Source organism: Diuraphis noxia, unplaced genomic scaffold (genome assembly GCF_037042655.1).
Source record: "Diuraphis noxia isolate RWA-SAM2 unplaced genomic scaffold, SU_Dnox_SAM2 contig0002, whole genome shotgun sequence".
Lineage (NCBI taxonomy): Eukaryota > Metazoa > Arthropoda > Insecta > Hemiptera > Aphididae > Diuraphis > Diuraphis noxia.
In genome coordinates, this window is record NW_028301712.1 from 62008433 (window position 1) to 62031876 (window position 23444).

Genomic DNA, 23444 nt, shown 5'->3' on the forward strand with positions numbered 1-23444 from the left:
ACGATTTGGCGGGTCTACTGAGTTATGCAAAGCAGTTCACAGGCGACGACGAGTCGACTGCCATAATCGCTCAACCGGACGAATCCTCCAACATTGGACCGGCTGAGATAAACATTATTGCAGACGACGTGATTGCGACGTTGTCAACCAAGCAGGTCGCGGCCGTAGAAGAACATATTAAGCAAAATGACGATGCGTTGGACGTCACGCCGACCAGGGGAAAGGAGGTCACATTCCCTTTTTGGGGCTTGTTCGTCTGGCTGGACCCGGGAAACACTCCAGCGATACGCGCACCTCCACGCCCGGGCATCTTGATGAGAATCATTAGCGCGGTGTGGAGAGGCGTAACAAGAGCCGTACGCGGAATTCGTTGTTTTTTATTGAGTTTTTTCCCGAAGTGAAACCGTACGAAAGTTCCCCCCCTGGTTGAGGGCAGCAGACAAAGGCGTGGCGATGTGAGGACAAGGAAGGTACGTGACAGAGCACTGCAGGGTGATCGGCGGTAAGTCGCCAATACGTGTTATTCGGCCACCAGCTGTGGCGCAACGGGATCGCAGACGTCGGGTGCTCGGGATCGCCGACACGCGAGACCCTCTGACGGCGCGGTGGACGCCTAGCTGCTTCGGTTGCGATCGACGACGACGACGGTGAGGCTAGCCATATCGACGCGGGCATCGACGCCGCCCCGTCGATACCAATAACGACTGCAATGCACGAATACGACTCGTTGCGACGGTGACGACGGATTTCCGTAGAGCTCAAAGTGTTCGGGTAGTAGATGATTATAATTTATGTAGGGTAGATAGGAACACGGATGTCAGTATAGCGCTGATGGACTCGAAGAAACTAAACGTTTCAGAGTTACGGCGGTGCGCGACTCCAAGGCGGGACCATTGGCAGCGGCAGACTGCACGGCGCCGACGGATGTGGCCAGGGCGAAAATCACGGAGAGTCTCACTACTGATTCTCTCCCCTTTTCGCCTAGTGGTCTGACACTGTCGGCCTAGTCACGACGCCTCGGTTAGGTCACCGCCCATTCCACAGTACCCATCATATTTTATAGTCTTCGTCGCTCGCTCCGGGAGCTTAGGTAACCGTCGTCACCGGCACAACGATCATCGTATTAAACATCTGCAGTATCGTCAAGCGCACAACATCGCGCACTAGCCACTTGTCGTCAATCGTTGTTCGTCTCGCAACCGTCGTGGTCGGGCTCCATCCGCTGCCATGGTCGTCTTCGCGGCCCGGGCAAACGCGCCAACGATTCTCGAACGCCCCTCAGGACCGACCGAATAACGTTGTAGAGGTGACCAGTAGCCTTACTAGCATCTTCTGCGATTATCACTCAATCGCCATTACGTACCACTCACATCGCCACGTCTTCTCTGATGCCTTTTTTTTGTTTTTGTTAAAATTATTAGTTATTGTTTTTTTTCAATTTGCATTGTATTATATATTATACTTCATCTTTTCGACATAATCTGTTCAAAATGTTAAAGCACACATTTGTTATGTTCACTAAATTGTTCATTAAATTTTTCAATAAAATATATTTTGTTTATATACAGTAACATTTTGTTTTTTATTTTTAGCATTAAAAAGTACGATTTTTTAATTTAACAGAACGATGGTCTCACTGTGCAAAATCATGGTGTCGCGTGGGACCCATAAGGAATACTAAAAATTTGTTTTTTTGTTACGTATCAATTCGACCAAATCTCAATAAAATATATTATAATATATTTTTGACACGTCATACTTAAAATAATAAGTTTATCGGTGTGGTAAGATTAAGCGTGATTACAGAAAAAAGAAAAAGAAAAAATTAAAACACCACGCACACAATATCATAGTAAAATCAATACATTAATTATTAGTCGGCTTAGAATCTAAAATATCAATAACTACTTTTTTGTTATTGTTCTATGAATACCGCATTGTCATTAGTGTTTACGTAAAAGTAGATATTGCTCCGATCCACAAGTCAGACGATGAAATCCGTGTTGAAATCCACACACGCTGTCTAGTAGTCTAGTTGATGATGTTGATAATACTTGTTGTGGACATAAAAAAAATGCCATTAAATAACTCAAAACAAGTAAAAATATTTTGAAAATGTTATCAAGTATAGGTTAGGTTAGGTTCCATCTGCGTTCTCTCGCCGTGGTGAACAGTCGTGTGTTGTTTTTAGTGCATTGCTGATAAGGCCTGCTCTGTGTAATATATTTCGTATATTGCTAGTTAGTTCGTTTTATCTATGTCGTCGTCTTCGGGCGGCGGCCGGAATTCGTCTACGAACAGACTAAAATCGACTTCTCAAAATGGAAGTTCGGGGCTCGGCTCCGAATTTACACTCGTCTCGTACCAACGTAAGTCTAAAACTAAACCAAACCCAACCAGTCCCGTCTCTCCAGGTTTACAACAAATTATGGATAATCCACCGGTTCTTGATACATCAAACACTACTTTCAATTATTATAACATTCCCGATAACGCGCACGAGCCAATTATGGTCGATGATGCTATTAACGGCTACGATCGTTCTAATGAGTCTGCCTCAGCCACCACGTTACGTTATCTACAGATATCACTATGCCATTAACAAACCAAAATCCAGCTATCGATAATAATAACATTAACACTCGTCTCAGATATTTTTCGCCGGATTATAATGGCCCTATAGTTATACTCGCCGAATGCAGTGAATGCACCGATCAAAACAAAAATTTAGGGAATTTGCATCCGTTTAAAATAGCAAAATTCTTTTCTACCAACTTCACTGGCATTACCAATATTAAAACAGTCGGCTCAAAAAAAGTTAAAATTACTTTCAATTCGATCACCAACGGCAATATATGCCTAAGTTCTAAAATCCCGAGTGATAACGGTTTCCAGGTAAACATATCTGTCTCGCTTATTTTTCGCTTATGAATTTCTAGCATAAAATAATTTACGAATTTTCGTGATTTTTACATAATATGTTGTCAAAACTCAAACTTTGAATGCTTAAAAAAAAAATTGTGACTATGTATTCCTTTTATTTTGCAACTGCTATTGTAAAAATATGTTAGGAGCCTTGTATTAAATTTTCAAATCTTAGAATTAAAAAGGAAAACTTTTATGAATTTCTATCTAAGATAATTTGAATATTGCCGTAATTTTTACGTATTTAGTCAAAATTTGAACTTTAAATGCTTATAAAAAAAAATCGTGCCTACGAATTTTTAATATTTTTTAACTTCTATTGTTACAATGTGTTAGAAGCCTTGTATTAAATTTTCAAGCTTGTCTACCGAACAAATAAATTTTTATCGATATTTATAGAAAAAAAAACTAAAAAAGTTGAAAAATTAAAATGTCAGTAAACAGCTCAAAACAAATCTAAATATTTTGAAAATTTTATCAAATATATAAACATTCAGTCAAAATTTCAAGTAGATACAAAAAGTCGATACATTTTGAAAAAAATAGTGTTGTTTGATAAATCAATCACCCTGTATAATACCTACATAAGTCATAACTAACTATTTCTTTTTAAAACAATATAATTTTATTTGTGAAGAAAAAGGCTCATGCTAAATTTAAATCCACTTTTAACACGGACGATTGTTAGTATTTTTAATTTCTCATGCCACGTTAAAAGCACAAGTACAAAAAAATATATCGTGGGTATGTTGATCGAACTGAACTATCAAATAATACAAATCTTACCAATTTTTGGATATTTATAAAACAACAACGCTTTAATTCTGATACCTCCGAAAATACTAACGCCTAATAATGGTGCTTTTAGTTCTAATGAACAGGATATAGTTAATATATTTGCCATTTACCTATTCTTCAAATCTGTCTACTCATGTGAAGTCGTTATATATGATGATGATGTGAGTGATTCATTATTGATTCAATCTTTTGACCTACTTACCTAGAATAGTGTACCTACTCTTCAGTCTTCACTATCAATGACGTTTTTCAAGGTCTTTCTACCATGTGTAGTATTATTTAATCTATTCTGTGGTATTATGACTGTCGATCCTGATGGTTTTCCGGCGTTCTTGTTTATTAGTTGCGTTCTATTTTAGCATATCCGATATTTTTCTTTTCAGCTGTTTTCTAGATGAGGGTAATTTTCCTTCATTTTTAAAACTCATTTCTGTCCCACCTATCCATAAATTTGGTAATAAATCCTATATAACTAATTATAGACGTAGGTATCTAGATACCATTGAATCTCACTTATCCAAACTGTTTGAATCTTTAGTCTTAAATGATGTTAACAATATTCTTATATTGAAGAACGATACGGATTTCGACCGAGTACATCAACAACTACATTATTATAACGATATAACTTAGTTTTTTTTTTCAATTTTGTGTCTGAATATAGAATATTTAAAAAAATGGTCTCAAGTTGCCAAGTTCATGTTGTTTATACGAATCAGCTAGAGCATTCGATACTGTAAATCATACATTTCTACTAAAAGTACTAGAAACTACCGGTTGTAAGTAATCCTCTGCTCTCTTGGTTTGGCTCTTTTTAACGAACAAGCAACAGTTGGTTGAATAATTTGGCGTCAAGTCAAACATTTTTTCGTCGAGGTCCGGGGTACCCCGAGCCCCGAGGTGGACATATTTTATAACCGATTTTATTTTCACAAATTGTCAATAGTGTACTATATCGCTTTGCCTTTCTGTAAATTACTATGTTTTATCGATGACATGAAGCGTTTAATTGAAATAAGCTCAACTGTTGATTTTGCAAATCTTTAAAATAGCCTTGATTGTTTTGCTAATATAAGTTTAAAATAGAACTTAAAGTCAATATTTCTAAATGTCGGGTCATGACGTTCAGTCGTTCTCGAACTTCGACTCTTTTTTAACTACTTCACCTCAGGTACGAAAATTGTAGGTGCGTGTTGATGATCTAATTGATCTCGATTTTAAACTATCTAATACCCTAAGTCCAAGTTTTGATATTGCAATGATTTCTAGTAGGTACAGCGTTTAAAGTTTTAGCTTTCATAATTCTGCATCTATTCAAATACTTAAAATTAACTAGGTAAATTTAGAATACGAATCTATAATCTAGCTGGGATCCCTACATTGTTTCTGATTCTGATCAACTTAACGAGTTCAACAAAACAATTTGAAATTTACTTTTTTTGTGTTAGGCGTTCCCCGTTCAGCTTATAATAATTATACCAATATCACTAATAAGAATATTCGTGGTATAATAACTAACCAAATTGATTCCCTATATGTTTATTGCTATTCCAAATTAATTTTAATGTCAATTCGCGCATGCATTTCATTTTCATCAAACTTTTCTTATTCCTATAGCGCTAACAATTATTTACTAAATGAGCCTCTAATATACGTATTATCATTGAATAATTATAATAATTATCACTCAATGGTATTATGTAGGCATGTAGCCAATGAGGACTTCTCATTTGATGATAATTTGTTTTAAGGTACCTACAGTATAGTAAATCTGTTAATAAACTGTAATGTAACTGAGTTAAATATAATAAATTAATAATACTGTTTTAATATTGATTATATTACTTGATTATTGTATTAAGTACATATAATATTTATACATTTTTTTAATGTCTAACTACTATACTAATTATTGAGCTACTGTTAAATAAATAAAACAAAAATATTCTAATCGAACATGTCGCGCCCTCAATTTCCGACCTGTATACAATTTATTTATTTAGAAAAATTTAACATTGGCTTCAAGTACCTATACGAATATACGATTTAATACAATTGACAAATTACAAGAACGGAACATTACATATGATAACAATAAACAAAGTAGAAACAAATACTTAAATTAAAAATATTATAAAGCTTTTTACATCGCTAGTACTCTTTCAATGGGCTCTAATGGTGAAAATAACTGTAGTAAATTATCACTATTCACTTTTTTTCCCTAGTTTGTTCACAAAGGCGGATTACTTAATTTGATAAACCCACCTTTGCTACGAGTTTTATGCATGGTACACGCATTATAGATATCTTTGATCATGGCATGAACCCATAGACATTATACTACTATTATGGAATTATACCATTGATAATATAAGTAGGTTCTTAAAAAAATACTGTAATACCACAGATTATAAAATATAGTTTTATATAATCTGTGGTAATACTTTACAAGCATACTGCATATATAACAACTACGGTAAACGGAAAAAAAGTCCCCGGAAAAAAAGATCCGGAAAAAAAGTCCCCGGTGAAAAAGTCCCCGGTAAAAAAGTCCCATGGAAAAAAAGTTCCCGGAAAAAAAGTCTCCCGTTGCAGTATAAGGGCTAGTTCACATGAGAAGCGTTAAACGCGCGTTTATAATTACTATCATAACGCTGTATCATAACGCGCGTTTACAGCTTTCTGGCGCGTTACAAAGCGTTAATGCGCGTTGCCATATCTCATACGTAAATTTTCTAAACGGGCGTTTAACGCTTCTCATGTGAACTAGCCCTAAATAAAACGATATTTCCACTATACTTGTTATTTTATTTATAAAATAAATTGAGTTGACAAATCTTATCTGTAGATAGTACATGACAATTAATTGACAATAATATCTATATAGTTTGACAGTTACACACAGTACCATATACAGGTATTATTGAGGTATACCTATCATACCTATCGGCTATCCAATCTCGTATTAGTTTCGAGTTGTACGCGAGTGTAGTTTAACTAGTGTAAGTGTTTAACCATGGAACTTCTTAAATCAAACAAGGGAAATGATAAAATTGCACTAGATGGGTATACTTATACTATAAAAAAGACATGCGAAAGTATAATCCGATGGAAATGTTCCAAAAAATACTGATTAAAAGCATTTCATATTTTATAAATAACATACGACATATTTTATTGTTTTACATATCTTTTATATTTTTTAGCATTTTTATATTTTTTAAATACCTAACATACGACATATTTTATTATTTAACATAATATCTTTTATAACTAATTAAATAATTTTTTATATTTTTTAAATAATATTATACGACATATTTTATTAAATTTTAAATTATTTTACGAGAGGAATATATCTTATATATCTAAATAAATGTATTTTTATATTTTTTAATTAATATTATTAAAGATGTTTAAGATATTGAATTATTATAATATTTTGTACCTATTTAATTTAGTTGTTTGTTAATTATCTTCAGCAAAATATGTAACATGTAAGTAACCTATGGGCTATGTACCTATATAAATTATAAATACCTATACGATAAAAGACTTAATTTAAATCAAATATTAATTTGGGGACTTTTTTTCCGTGGGACTTTTTTTCCGTGGGACTTTTTTACCGGGGACTTTTTCACCGGGGACTTTTTTTCCGAATCTTTTTTTCCAGGGACTTTTTTTCCTACATTCAACAACTACGATGTAGGTAATACAAGTTTAGAACAAAAGTTAAAAAACTTTCAAACTATAGTCGGCGAATGACGATACGAAAAGTGGCACCTGTTCACAGCGATCCGCTGACCACTATTACTTCCCTACCCGATACTACTATAAAAAAATTATTCTGTTCTGTGCTTCTAAAAGTTCTATTCATACATGACAAAATATACTTAGTCATGCAGTGTCGTACCAGTGAAACATTTTTTTTTTTTTTTTGGGGGGGGGGGCATATTGCCATTAATTGCACATTTTTTTTATGGTTATAACTTATAATATAATCTGAAACTATATTATAAATTATTGTTAAATACTTAGACCATATATGATCTAATGTTAAATACTTAAGAGGACGTTTCATCCGCATGTGTTGTCTCCGTCTTACAAGTGCCTAACATTGCAAAAACTGTTTCGCGCAGGAAAGAACCGAGAAAGATACAGTTATAACTAAGACTAAGAAACGAAATTTTCAGCACATAAATAGGAGAATTTTGTCTGTGCAAGATCGTTTTTATTTTTTCGATATCATTTATACAAAAAACATTCTTATTGTTTTATAATACATTAATTTTGTGTTTTTTAAGCATGAATAACTTTTTTGTAGTTCGAATGATATCGAAAAAATAAATCGATATTGCACAGACAAAATTCTTCTCTTTATGTGGTGAAAATTTCATTTCTTAGTTATAACTATCTTTCTCGGTTCTTTCCCGCGCGAAACAGTTTTTGCAATGTTACGCACTTGTAAGACGAAGACAACACATGCGGGTGAAACGTCCTCTTAAAACATGAATTATATACTACATTGATAAGTGATATCAAACACGATAATAATCAGTGAAAATTAAAAATATTTATTATTTACATTATTTTAGCTGCACCACGATGTAGAGAATATATAATATATACTCTACATCGTGAGCTGGACAATGAATTCGCATCAAAAAACTTCTCATGGGGGGAAATGCCCCTGTTGCTACCCCCACAGGTACAACACGGTAGTTATGTATTCATAGACATAATATAATATACATTCTATCACCGGTACACGACCATTGCAATATTTTATACTCCATGATAAAGGATTAAGTTTAAGTTTAAAACATAGATAATATATAAAATAAATTAATAAAATTAACTTACCCATCTAAAGATGTACTAAGAGTCTGCCATGAAGCTGAAAAAGTAATCAGATGTTACCACTCAACTTACTTAACCACAACTAAAAATAAAATGTATTTAGTAAATGAAATCAAGTCGGACGTATACAAATCAAATAGCCAAATATTTTCAGACTGTAAAAATCAAATATCAATATATCATTTTTAGATCGTCACTCAACCCAACTAATAAACATAATTATTTTTAAATATATAGATATACGTATATTTCATGAAATACGCAAAATAAATGACAATTTACACAAGAACAGAAAACGTGCAAAACTTACCAAATTAATTCACTTCCAACACGAGTAAAAAAAATAAGAACAATAATATGAAGATTATACAATTATAATAAATAAACTATAATATTACTGTAATAGTTTGTATTTCTGTGGTAATACTGTATAAGTGTTAGACAATGACCATAAATACTACCAATATTGAATTGAGTAATGTAAGATTAAAAATATCATAAATTATTGTAAAATGTAAATGATTTATTATTATTGACTGTACCTACTAATATTGTAGTAGTAATCTTCATTAACGGATATTAATTTATTTTATACATTTTATTGACTGTTGTTACCACGGTAGATTAGAAATATAATTAATTATTATAAGTAATTTTGTATATATTTATATTTCCTTATATTTCATATTTATCATATTATACTGTATTATGGAGTATGGACTTATCGTTATTAATTTCCATTTACCAATTATAAAAGCACCTCCCTACTGGCTAAAATAAACTAAAATAATTATTTTGTTTTAAATTTAAATAAAAAAGAAAAAAAGATTTGTTCATGGGATAAAAAATGTATTACCCCGTAGTCCATGCCATCAATAATTCATAACATGGTTATCAGTTATCATTTATCGTTGATAAACCACGTGAATTTTATATTACTTTAATGGTTTAAGTTCTCTTGAAGTCTTGACTCTTGTTCGTAATCCTAGTTTCATATTTAATTAACATTTCGTATTAATTCATTTCAAACCAAAATTTAGCGATTAAAGATGGGAATTACGGGTCAAATGAACGATTCGGTTCGTTCGGATTGGGTCATTGAAAAGACCCGTTCATTTCGTTCGTTGAACGATGCCCCGGAGTGGGGGATGGTGGCACTTGTTCTCCGGACACCGTGACTTGCCCGGAGAAAAATGCCGCCCGATGGTCGAGGATCGAACCCGGTCCGGCATCCGGCTGAGCCACAGCCGACGCGGTAGACCACTCGGCCACCTCACCTCACCACGGCTGACATGATAAGGGCTAAACGCGCAGTCCATCTATAATATTATCTGTATTATGTCTATGATCGCTACGCTCCGCAAATCGAAAATATCCCTCGACTTGCTGTGCAACGCCACCTCAAGTTGGTCACACTGTAACCAAAAGGTAACCATCGTACCTAACCACTCTTATCAACTTTCGGACAACTACTTAGATTAACTCTGAATTTTTTTGCAAACCATATCAGCAGCTGCTATTGCTGCAGGCTGCAAATTGCAATGCTAGTTGAATTAATCCTATAACCAATTATTCCAATGATATTTGTTCCATAGGATATATGTTAAAAAATATTTTTTCCAATATTCTCTTTATCAAATTAAATTTGTTACAATAAGTTTTTGGGACAAAAGTTTTTGGAACAAATGTCTATTGGAACGAAATATTGTTGAACATGTAATACGGTCATTATTTTGAGTTGGTAGCAATGCAATCCGAACGAGAACGAAATTGAACGGATGAACGATGAACGACTTTTTATTATTTCACGATCCGAATTGTTTCGTTCACAGGTTTGACCCGACAGTCGACACCCGTTCATTTTGATCCGTTCGACCGTTCATTCGCGTACGACACATCTCTATTAGCGATGAAAACGAAAAAAAAAGGAGGAAGGAGGTTAAAGCGAGATTGGCGAAGGAAAATTGATGTAACTGATGTTGACACGTATCTAGAGGGTAAAAGACTCGAGGAACGAATAGGGTATGTAAAACCCAAAGGCGAAATACCCTAGACCAATATATTGCATCTAATTTTTCATTAATCATCCATCATTAATTTTATTTTTCTCATAAAGAGATCCATTCAGTGAAAAAAAAGATGAAGAGCTGTTTCATATTGATACAGGTGGAAAGAAACAAAAGCCTAAAAAAAAATCTTTGAATGCCCCTTTGAAATGTCTATCAAGCTTGCAATCAACATCTGCTATTGCACCACTTGCTAAAAGGTAATCTTGAAATGAATACAAATATATCGTTAGATGCGAAGGAATTATTGTGTCTCAAACCATTCGCTTTGAAATTTAAAAAATATCTTGTATTGAAATGATTTAAAATATCTAAGTGCACCTATGTAGTTAATTTTTTTTATTAAATATGTGATTAAATTGTATTTATGATATGCTCAACGTAGGTATAACGAAACAAAAGTAAATTAAAATAGTATGTAGTAGGTATGTTAAATTAAATTGACATCAAAAGTTGTTATTGGTACTTATATAGTTTGCATTATCTTATTTTTAGTTTGAAAAAAAATAATTTTATTTATTATTCAAATATTCAAATGTCAAAATAAAAATATGTAAGTTAACATATTTTTGTATGTTTAATGTCTTAGAAGTGTAAAAAAATACAAAAAGAATAATAAAAAGGATGATGATTTTGACAAAAACATTAAACCTCTCAAGAAAACTATAGTTAAGAAAAAAGAGGCGAAAGAATTAAATAAACTGTTGAAGGCTAAAGTCAAAACATTGCAACTAAAAGAAATTTCAACTAAAGATCTCTTTGATAAAGATTTATGGACAAGTTATAGAGGTATGCATATTATATAATATAAACTCAATAAAATACATACTTAAAATTTAAAGGTATTTTAATTATTTCTTAGTTTATTTGATATATTTCCAATCAGTGATTATTTTGTACTTTTCTTTTTGAATAGAACCAGGACAAAGAAAAGATAAACTCATTAAGAATGTTATTAAATGGTTGCCAAGTGAAGTATTAAACCATAATGCTAAAGTTCTTCCAAAATTAAGTGATAAAAAAATGTCTCATCCAAGCCAATCCACATGCAAAGCAGAAGATATGAAATGTCCACACCCAGGTCTTTCATACAATCCCACAATTGAAGATCATGTTTCACTATTGGCTAATATTGCTGAAAAAGAAACAGAATTGATAAAGCATGAAGCTCATATGAATAGAGTTACACAAAAATTATTCCAGCAAGTTTCTAAGGAAAAGCATGAAGTAAATTTTCTATATGAAATGAATGTTTTAATATTTAAGTTATATTATTGTACTAATTTGTTGAATTTTTAGCAAATAATAATTGAAGAATTGACTGAAGGTCTGCCTGGCTTTACGGATGATACAGTTACAGAAGTAAATGAAGACACTTCTGAATTTAAAGCCATTAACCCACCCACAACAAGAGATAATCAAAAGACCATTAAAAAACGTAAGATCCAGAGGAGATTACGTAATGAAGAAAGACAACGTATGAATGCTAAAATTGAAAAAAAGAAAATTTCAGATCTTTATAGGTACATTCTTCAAATACATCCTTCAATTTATACATAAAAATTTATTAGACTGTTGAGTAATGTTTATTTACTTTGTTAAATAATTTTTTTAGATTACGTTATATTAGAGAAGAATTGGATGAATTAGAAAACACAACTAATAAAAAAAAACTTAAAAGATTACAAAAGAGACAACTAAATAATATTAGCACCAGGCGTCTAGGAACCAATAAGTTTACTGAGTCATTAGATGCTTTTGCATTACCAAAAGATTTAAAAGGTACACTCAGAGAAACTGAACCACAAGGAAATATATTCAAAGATTGTTTTGAAAGCTTACAAAAGCGTAATATATTATCTGTTGGGAAAAAACAACTTAAGTAAGTCAAGAAAAAAATTTAGTATTATCAATGAATATTTATGAAAATTGATTAATTAATTTAATACTTCACTATAATTTAATGGACCAATCATGGGCCATCAAATCATATAAGCTCTCTATTGATTCATTAAATGTTAGTGTTTGTTGATGGCATTAGAACTTTACCTTTTGTTTATACTTGATATGATTTCTTTTTTTTAGGATTCATAAGAAAAAAGTACAGGCATTTATGGATCCTGCTTTTAAAGTAACACCAGACATGTTAGCAAAGTATAGTGTATAATTTGATGATTGATTATTGGTGAAGAGAAAAAAACATATTTTTGGCAACATAATTCATTATTATTATATTGAGAGTTAAACTTTACTTTCAAAAGTTTTATATTTAAATAATATTTAGATTATAACTACTAATAAAGGTTTCCCAATTAACACCGACTTTTATTATTTTATGTACAGCAGATTTTATTTTTGATGAATTAGGCTAAAAGTGCTTGTTAGAAATTAGAATTAAGTAATGTTTATCTTTATTCAGTCAGATCAGTCTTAAGAATCTTGTTCAGATTAAATGGTTATTACTGAAATGTATAGTTATAGTATATATATATATATATATATGTGGGTTTAGTGTTTTTTATCATTTTAAGCTAAAATACATGAATTTCAACTATTATCAAGGTGATATAAAATTATACAAAAGATTGGGAAAATAGTACTGATAGTACAAAGATAGTATAATACTTGTACTTTGTTCAATGTTCGATTTATATGCTCTCCAAATGAACGAAATATTGAAATATACATTCATGTTTGATTGTTTGAACTGATTAATATATTCAATTTTGGACCAAAAGTACACGGAAGATACTTTTAATAAAAATGATATGCATGGACATTTTTTTTAGTATCTTTATAAATGTCGCAAATAATTATCAATGATAGAAGACAAATCAAATATTGAACATCAGTATTCAATATAGACTTATAGTAAGACTGACTAAGTACCTAAGTTAAAGACTTATAGTAACTATGTAACTGTTTCACGGAAAATCTGGGACATAGGTACTCGTATTTATATAAGATATATCGTTCCTTTATAATTCTGATTTAAATAAATTATATTTATCAACCATCATCAAAAGATCTTTATTAATACGAAAGAATTAATTGTCAAGACAATAAAAAAAATATGATAGGTAGGTAGTATTCCAATAGAAATTGAGTTGAATTAATAATTAACACATTGACCGCCATGAGCTCTTGTATGAAATCTCACCAGTTTACTCCCTGCCGCCAAGGGGGTTTTACTTGGCAACAGTTTTGACGATTTAAACAAATATTGATAAAAAAAAAAACTAAAAATGATATCTGCAAGCTTATTACACCATCTGAAAGTGGCAACACTGTACTTTTCAAATCCGACAAAAAGTACCGAATATTGAGACTCCGTATGAGATCTCACCAAAAATCGATTTCGGAGAGATCTCATATGGAGTCTCGATATTCAGTACTAGTAATTGTTTTGAGATCTCAAATAAAATCTCATGGCGGTTATGAGTTACAAGAAAAAAAAAACCGTGGCGGTCAACGAGTTAAAGAAATAAAATGTTATGTTGATTTTATAAATCTGTTTTGTTAAAAATTATCATTTTGTTTTTATTCATTTTATTAAAAGAGTAAATTGTTTGTTTAACTAACAAAATATTTTATGCTACAAAACTTAGAATTTCGTCTGAAATTTTGGCGTATCTCAAATTCTCAACGGCTAACCTAACGGCCCAGTCCGCGAACAGCATTATAATATATAGTATAATACAGAGAGAAAACCACCGTTTTCTAACTATAGTTATGGTCTTTGATAAAATTTAAGCAAACCGTAAAATGTCATTCACCCCTCTGTACTCTAAATAGGTCAACTCATCCACCATAAACACCAGCTAAGACAATTAATTACTTAATTTTGGACATGGTTATGTATATCGTTCAACAAAAAAGTCGAATACAAAATCAAATAACAATAAAATATGATATCGATATGTCATTCCCTCAAAAATATTTTTTTCTATATTTTTTTAATAGGTTATTTTCTTCTAAGATAACTTAAAAACATAGAAAAATGATTCTGCGTAGATGCGTTTATTCTCTATGTTGCATGTGGGCCAAAGAGAGAAAACAAATAGTGCACTGACATCCTCTTAAACTGGCGGTGTTTAACGTCGTAAATACCATTTCTGACAAGACGTGACGATGATGGTTATTTATAGTTTGTAGTATTATGGGACATAAAGGTATTTTACACTTATATAGTTAGGTACATTGTATATATATATATATATATATATATATATATCACCCTTATAGAACCTTTTTATTTTACACTTAGTATTATATTTGTATGATGGTAAATCAATAAATTGATTAACCTTCGAAATGCCAACTCTAGCCAAATAGCACAAATTAAGTTGTTGTTTGCATAAATGCTGAAGATTATAAATTGAACAAATAATATATTTATTGTACAATTGCAGGTATTTATCATTTTAAAAAAGCTTCAGTATTATTTATGATCACGTCATAATCATTTACATTGTAAAATATATCCATGCAAGTAAATAGGTAGGTACACGCTACTTTTTTTAAATAACGCAGTTATCAAAATCTGACATTTTGAATTTTTAAATATTGGTAAGTACATAAGTACCTATGTCCTATATATAAATATACTTTAATTTTTTTCAAGATATTTTCTAGAAATTATTAAGCGACAATATTGTTGGTGAAATGTATTTTAATCCATTATTTTTTCTGTTGGTGCTTGGACATTTCTGGAGTATTGCCCGAGACATGGAGCAAATATTACGGTTTTTAAACCATAATAAAGTTGTTGACTATCTAGAGAAAACATTTAAATATATATCTATGCGTTATGAATTATTATATTATAGTTATTTATATTATAAATATTATATTCGTTATATGCGTTGTTAAATATTGTAACAAGTCAGTTGAAATAGGTAACTAAATAATACTTAAAAAAAAAAATAATATGTCCTTTGTTAGAACGACATATCAACATTTGCAAAAATAAGTCAATTTTTAAAAAATAAAAAAATAAATATAATTTGGACATGAAATTGAAAATGTACGTTTCGATTTTTGACTAATACTGACTTTATAATGCCTATTAGGTATGGGCTATGCCGCACCTTGTTAATTTTCACTAGTTAAAATGAACCAACTAATATTTAATAATTGTAGCTACCTAAATCTAATACCTACCTACTTTATACTTGGTATATAATATTTATTATTCTTTATTGAAAATGACATATAATAAGTCATATATAAATATAGGTAGAAAAAATATTATATACTCTTTAGTATTAAAGTAGTACAAAATATCTCATGAATTAAAAAATATGGTCCTCATATTATTCTACATATTTTGTCTTCATATATATTTCAAAAATCAGAATTTAAAAAAAATATTATTTTAAAGGAAAAATTGGAGGACCCCATGATTGATGAATCATTTTGTATATAATATTTATAAATATATTTTGTATTATATATTTATATACCTTCACTTTTTTAATTTTATCAAGAAAACCTTTAATAAATATGACATCATCCAATGTATGAAATTTCAAATGTTTATTTGCATTATAAATTATAATTAAGAACACATAATATACATAGCTCAGAATATTTGTTAAAACTTATCACTCGATCATCGTCACATAGTTATGCTAATTTACTTGACAGTGTTTAATTTAATTTAGAACAGGGAAGAGTAATCCCATCATAATTTCTGCATAAACTATTATATTTCGTGAGTAAATATTTAAGCATTCAACTATAGAGTTGGATTTGAACTTAACGAAAAACTACCGGAAATACACACACACACACACACACACATGTAAATATAAATATATGGTGCCTACCTACCGATTTATAGTAAAACTGACTTTGGTTACATTAGGTATATACTAAATAAAAATGAAAATCACAACCCGTGAAGTACTTACCTACTTTGTAAGTCGAGGGACACACTTTACTTTATACTCTGATCGTATTAAGTAAGATAAATGCAAGACACAGAATAATATGTCACGCACTCTGTCGAAAAGTGCATTACATAGGTAGTTTTAAAACTTCTGAGTTAAATAAAAGTTTGTCTTGCATAATATAGTATAGCTATACCACTGAAAGGTATATCTCTCTTAGATGTTAGGTATATAAGGTCCTATTTATGTGTCTCCTACGAAGAATACAAGATATATCGGAGGGAGTGATCGGAGACTATCAGTGTGGCTTTAGGAGCGGGAAGGCAACGATAGATCACATACTCATTAAGACAAATCACAAATACTAAGTAAACATTACGAATTTAATAAAAATATCCATCCAGTATTTATAAACTTCAAACAAGCAGCATATGGATAGTATAATTCGGAATAAACTATGGAAAAACCTAACAGTTTTAGGTATCCCTGCTAAAATAGTAAGCTTGATAAAATTATGCAACAGGCAACAGCAACACTTAATGTGTGGTCCGGGTACAAGGAAAGCTATCAGATCCTTTTGAAGTTGGTTAAGGTCTAAGACAGGGTGACGCTTTATCACCGGCATTATTCAACTTAGCGTTAGAAAGTGTGCTAAGGAGAATGCCACAACGGCAGGCAATGGAATTAAATGAGAATCATACTCTCCTAGCATACACGGATGATATAATAATTTTGGGAGTTACAAGGCAAGATATCGTAAGCAGTAAGTATGTCAGACCTAATAAAAGTATGCAAGTAAAATAGGGTTGTCGATAAACCAGGAGAAGACCAAATAATATATGTTCATGACTAGAGAGGTACGAGATAGAGAAGATGATTCAGACTTGGAAGTCGGTGGGATATAATTTCAACAAATACCTACAAGACTTCAAATAAATTCCTCGTATATAACATAAATAACAGAAACTGTATGCATAACGAAATAAAACTCCATCTAAAAGCTGGGAATGGATGCTATTTCGCTATGTCCCATCTGTTTAGTTCAAAATTATTATCTAGGAAAAATAAAGTGAAGCTAAATACTAAATATCTTAGACCAGTTGTGACTTATGCATGCTGTACTTGGTCTACAACAGCAGGAGAAGAGAATAAACTTAATACCTTTGAAAGAAAGGCGTTAGGGAAAATCTGTGGTCCTGTTTATAACCCTGAAAACCATAAGCGTGGGAGTTAAGAACAAACAAACAAGTACAACAATTGTACAGAAAACAAAATATAGTACAGGTTGTAAAAGGCACAAGACTGGAGTGAGCAGGTCACGTTTGGAGAGCTGATAATAGTATTGCCAAAACGGTACTTGTAAACAACTTGAACAAAAAAAGACCTCTCGGTAGACCAAAGGTTGGACGTAATCAAAAGAGATATTCAGGAGTTAAGTCCAGATTGGCATGGAGATCTAATACATGCCTATAATAGACAAGATTTGAAAAATGTTATATTGACAGCAATGGTCTATATGCTAAAAATAAAATACCACTGAAATTTGATGTTTTTTTCGAACCTGGCATGTGTTGTTGGTAGGTAAATCTTGAATTTTAAATGATATGATGTACCAGTCTTAACAGTTCTGCGTATAACTATCCGTATCATAAGCTGCAAGTTTTACATAAATCCAAAAACAAAGATAATGCAGTAGACCTTTTCAAATTAGAATCAGTGGATCCTAAATTTTCAACCATCACAGGTGCAGCGATAAAATATGATATAATGAATCTACCTGAATCAAAATGTCTCACAGTCTACAAACATAAATATAGAGAGAGGAATAGAGATTTGTGAAGAAATTCTAGAATTATTTGAACAAAGTCAATTACAGCGGGTGTGAATGAAATGATTAAGAGTTCCGACTTCCGGTTCAGCAGATTTACACTCAATTAATTCGGTTAATTAAAAATAGAGTGAATCGACTTATAATGTAATTTAATGGTAAGGAAATTATCTATGTTTTTTGTGGATTTTTTATGATGGTGGTTTTTTTTTATACCTATATAATATTATAACGGAAATTAAAAACTCTCATTATTCTCTCAATACTGAATTATCATAAAAAAAACCCTACATACAAACACAGACAATGCTCTTATACCATAAATTTTCATAATATGTCAATTTTCACTTTGATTTTTAAACTAACTGAGCTAAACGTAATCTGCTGAGCGTAAATTAGGCATGTGACGCACTTGTAAGACGTAGACAACAAATGGTTGAAGCGTCCTTTTAATGTATCAGTTATATCAGCACTTCTTTTAGCTAGCTTGAATTGGGAAAAATTAAGTAGAGGAGTTCAATTCAACGATTTAAAAACTGCGCACGTGCACGATTACTTAACTTTACAGACTCGTGGGAGGCTTTCGCTAACCTTACTTATATTTTAAATATTACTTTTCAGCTACGTACACAGATATTTAAATTTTAATTCAAAACACCTAGTATACCACAGATACAATAAATTATAGGAAAAGAACAGTGATATAATAATTAAATGATAGGCAAATTATAAAAATAATATCAAAAAGAATTTTGATACTAAAAAGTAAAAATCGTAAAATTCGTTATCGTTATATGATTAACGTAATTTCAAATTCAAATTTCAATAAAAATTATTTTGGACATAAGATTGTACCATCCCCTCGTTCTTGTGAAAAATATATTTGTGGTACGCACAAAAAAATAGAGGAGGTCCCTCTGCAATCTGCATCCCTCCTCCCCAATTCGAGCACTGCTTCTCAATCCAAAAACTAAAAATATAATATATAAGCATTTGAAATCGGGTGAAACGTTTTGAATAATCTTGTATTATATATTTATATAATTATAATACAGTTGTAATACAAAAAATTGATATACATAATAAACGATCACTGATGATCTGAAATCTCTATTAAAAATTTAGAAGATTTAAGTACTCTGTAAATAATAATAGAGCCAAGAAAATATATTAAACAAACTAGCATTGCTGTCAGTTAAAAATGGTAGCGAAAATTCTAACCCACGAATTAGATATACATAATACATTGAACTAAACTTTTAAAGAGTCTAAAACGTCTTAATAAATTATAGCTAGGTAGGTACTTACTATAGCAACTAGCAACTACAGTGGTGTATACTTATGTATTGAAAATATAGTAAATTATTATTTTTACAGTTTATTCGACATTATAAATTATTTTTATGCTAACAAATCGATACTTGCACCAGCTATATATAAATATATATTATATATAACCCCTACTTTTGAAATTAATTTCTTATTACTAGTTATTATAAAATTGTATCTACAATCTAAATACATAATATTTACTTTACGGTTTACAAACTTTATTTACGAATTGATATATTTTGCTACCTATACCTTAATTAGGACTTATTATACAAATTTAATCCTATGTAGGTAAGTAAATCCTGATCTATATTGCAACATATATTTGGACAAAAATATTATTTCACTTATAATATAGTTACTAGGTAATAATAACAAACGTTAATTTAAATTTTAACCATAGTACAGAAGCATTATGTAATCGAATTATGATATTTTTTGACTTTGAATATGAATTATTGCTTTTCTTAATCGAGCTTTTATAACCTTTGTGTCTTTTATTAAAAAATAAATACGAGTAATATTAAACCAAGACAAAACAAATTTAATATAGTGAAGTGGTAATTAAAAAAATAATGATATGGTTATGACCCAAGTCAAGAGGATAATATGATAATTTAATTTTAATTAAAACCGATAAACAGATTAACATTTTCAACTAAAATATATAAGAACCATTTATTTAAAACGATTTCATTGTTTCAATTTATCAAAGAAAATTAAAATTAATAACAGACGTTTGATTAATCTTTATTGTTATTGTTAGTTGATTATTTCCACTCTGGTTTATAGAATATAAACTACTGTTCAAAGTTAATGAGTTTGATAATAAGATCGGTATCTATCTAAGAAAATTAAAAATTATATTATGGGATTGGATGTAGGCCAATAAAAAAAGATTACTAAAATCAATATTCATTATAATTTAATACCGCCATAACGGTCATATACATCCTTTGCTCATCGTCATCACTATTTATAATGTTGTTCATCGCGACCTTTTTTTTTTTTTTGTAATACAATAATAACAGGGCTGTGGCCTGTGGGTGAGTTGCGACCCGACGTGTCGTTTTCGGTGTTGGAGACCGCCAGATCGGTGAATTCCGGCCTGATAATATTTTAGCCGTAGGGTAGTTGCGGCCCGAAAATATTTTAGCTGTATATAAATTGCGGCCCGAGTAAATTATCATTACCCATGTACCTATATATATAGGTATACCTATTACCTACGTACCTGGCAGATGCGGTGTAAGATATTTATAGCGATAAACGAAATGTTCGAGAAGTATGGGAATTTATGAGTATATAATACGTATTTATGTAATGGTATATGATAAAAATAATATAGATCGTTTTATTGTATTATCTGCCGTATATATGACTTGCATTAACAACAACTATACGATAATATAATCGGTAGATAATATATGAATGTTTTTATTTATTTTTAATATTATTTATTTTTTTTTTATTTGTTAGGAGAACCCGCGGCAACATAGGCCATTGGGTGTGGGGTGGTACGGTAGGGGTTATTTTTGTATATTTGTTTGTAAGTTTTTAAGTGGGTAGGATTGTAACACGTGTTTGTATATGTGTGGCAAGGATATGTTGCTGAAAATGGGTGACCACCCGGGAGCTAGCAACTGCGGCCGGTACGTACGCTCAGTGCGTTTCCGCAGATTGAGCGTACGACCGCGCATCACCAAGCTACTTTAATATTATTATTATTATTATTATTTTTTAATTATCCCGTGGCAACTAAGGCCATTGGGAAGGGGGTAGTACTGTAGGTTCTTGTGGAACTGTAGGTTGGTTTTATACGTGGGTGAGAGTTTTGGCAGAATTTCTATTGGGGCACCCGTAGATTTCTGCCATGCCCCGGAGTGGGGATGGCGAATATTATTATTATATTAGTTATAGGTAGGTAACTAGGTATATATATTTTTATTTTTATTTTTTTTTTAAACAAACTATCCGTGGCATCTGTGGCCATTGGACGTAACATAGGTACATTTTACAATATTCATAATTATTTACATAATAATATTAAATAGTGAGAAAAAAAAGAAAGAAAGAAACATATTATAATAATATTATTGAAGGTAGGTACCTATATTATATTCTTGAAACGACAAATATTAGCTAGTATATGACAATACTAGAAAATACGTAGGTAATATTAATAAATTCATATTGTGACTCTATGCACTATAAAAAGTATATAATATATGTAATATATAGATTATTGTGTGGCCGCAATACCTCTTTTAATCCCTGGGTGCAACTCGTAACTCGTACGTTAATATCATTCGATTTTCGGGTTGTGCATCGCTCGTTTACCTTACGTCATTTTACGTACCCATTGGCGCATCAGCGTATTTAACAATAGAACTGGAAGAAGTTTAGAATACCCAAAAGCGTAAGCTGTTTACCAACTTTCAGTTTAAAATTTAACTCTATTAATATATTCAATTTGCAAATATTGGGCAGTTATTTCTGTTTAAAAATATATATAGATATACCTACGTCTATTGCAAAGAGATTAAACAATAATTGTAGTGTACGCAATCGACTCATAATCACGAGTCACGAGTTCACGACCAATCTATAGACTTTTATCGAAATATCTCTACAACTATTTGTAAGTATTACAAGTTATAATTATGTTTATATTAATTAATTATTATAATGTAATATACTATAGCATTACGTGTGCATAATTAAAGTAAATGTATAACAAATATTAAATATATTTACGTTTAACCAGATCTACGATTCTACGACACTAATAGTCATTGAAAGTTTTTTTAATATTTATACGCGATTTACTTTTCAATATTGTTCGTACCATTCTTCGATTGCTCGACTTGTTGCGCATCGCAAAACGAGGTACGATGTAATATTTGACACGGGTAAACAAACTATATGCAAACCAAGACTGATACCATGGAATAAATATAAATATATTAATGGAAACTGTAATTTATTGTATTGTCATTATTTATTATTTTATTAATTATTATTAATATGGGCCGTATTCAAGACTATTACTTTGAGTGACAGATTAATAGGGAATCATCCCCCTAAATATGCAATAAAAATACAAAAATATTTATATAGTATAGGACAGAGGTTAGGTTACAAATATTTAACTACAATTTATAAAACATGGGAATTAAATAAAATTAATGTACCTACCTATATGAGAAAAAAAATTTAATCTTGTTTATTACTCTGCGGTTTCTTGCCAGCAAGGGAAACCAGCATTTATTTTTAATTTACAAATGTAAAATGTGATTTAGTTGGCATTAAAATATTATTTAAATGACTAAACGGCTATGACCATTATATATTGTTTTGCAATTATTTCGTGTATTTATTTATCGATGCATGTTTGAATAAGAGCGTTATTTCTGTAGATAAATTAGAAAAATAGAAAATAAAAAGTGAGTACACCTATTCATATCACGCACGATGTAGAAAAGACAGAATATAAATACAATTTTATCTACACTGAGATATTTTGTTACATGAATAATTATATCACGTTAGTTCCAATATGTTAGACAGACTTTGGGACTTTATTATCAATTTTTACCAAAACGTTAGTGTATGGTGGTTTGACGGAGAGTGGTTGAGTGTATATATATATAAAGGTACAGTAGTAGTACACTAGTGCCTACATAATGTAATATACCACTTATATCAACCTAAAGATGCTGAGCTTTTAACATCAACAAA

The 23444-nt window shown here is 30.9% G+C and overlaps 1 protein-coding gene and 1 long non-coding RNA gene across 2 annotated transcripts; both read left to right on the top strand.

Annotated features, from left to right (window-relative positions):
* The first annotated feature begins 1822 nt into the window (after positions 1-1822).
* LOC149058754 (uncharacterized) lies at positions 1823-9175 on the top strand. Its single transcript, XR_016190590.1, has 2 exons — positions 1823-2369; positions 8821-9175. It is a non-coding gene; the product is annotated as an uncharacterized LOC149058754 (long non-coding RNA).
* A 1183-nt stretch (positions 9176-10358) lies between these two features.
* LOC107165439 (ribosome biogenesis factor Nop53) lies at positions 10359-12965 on the top strand. Its single transcript, XM_015513664.2, has 7 exons — positions 10359-10605; positions 10700-10849; positions 11239-11438; positions 11566-11876; positions 11949-12172; positions 12265-12531; positions 12735-12965. The coding sequence occupies exons 1-7, from the start codon at positions 10493-10495 to the stop codon at positions 12814-12816; spliced, it is 1347 nt and encodes a 448-aa protein (XP_015369150.1). The 5' UTR covers positions 10359-10492; the 3' UTR covers positions 12817-12965.
* The last annotated feature ends 10479 nt before the right edge of the window (positions 12966-23444 follow it).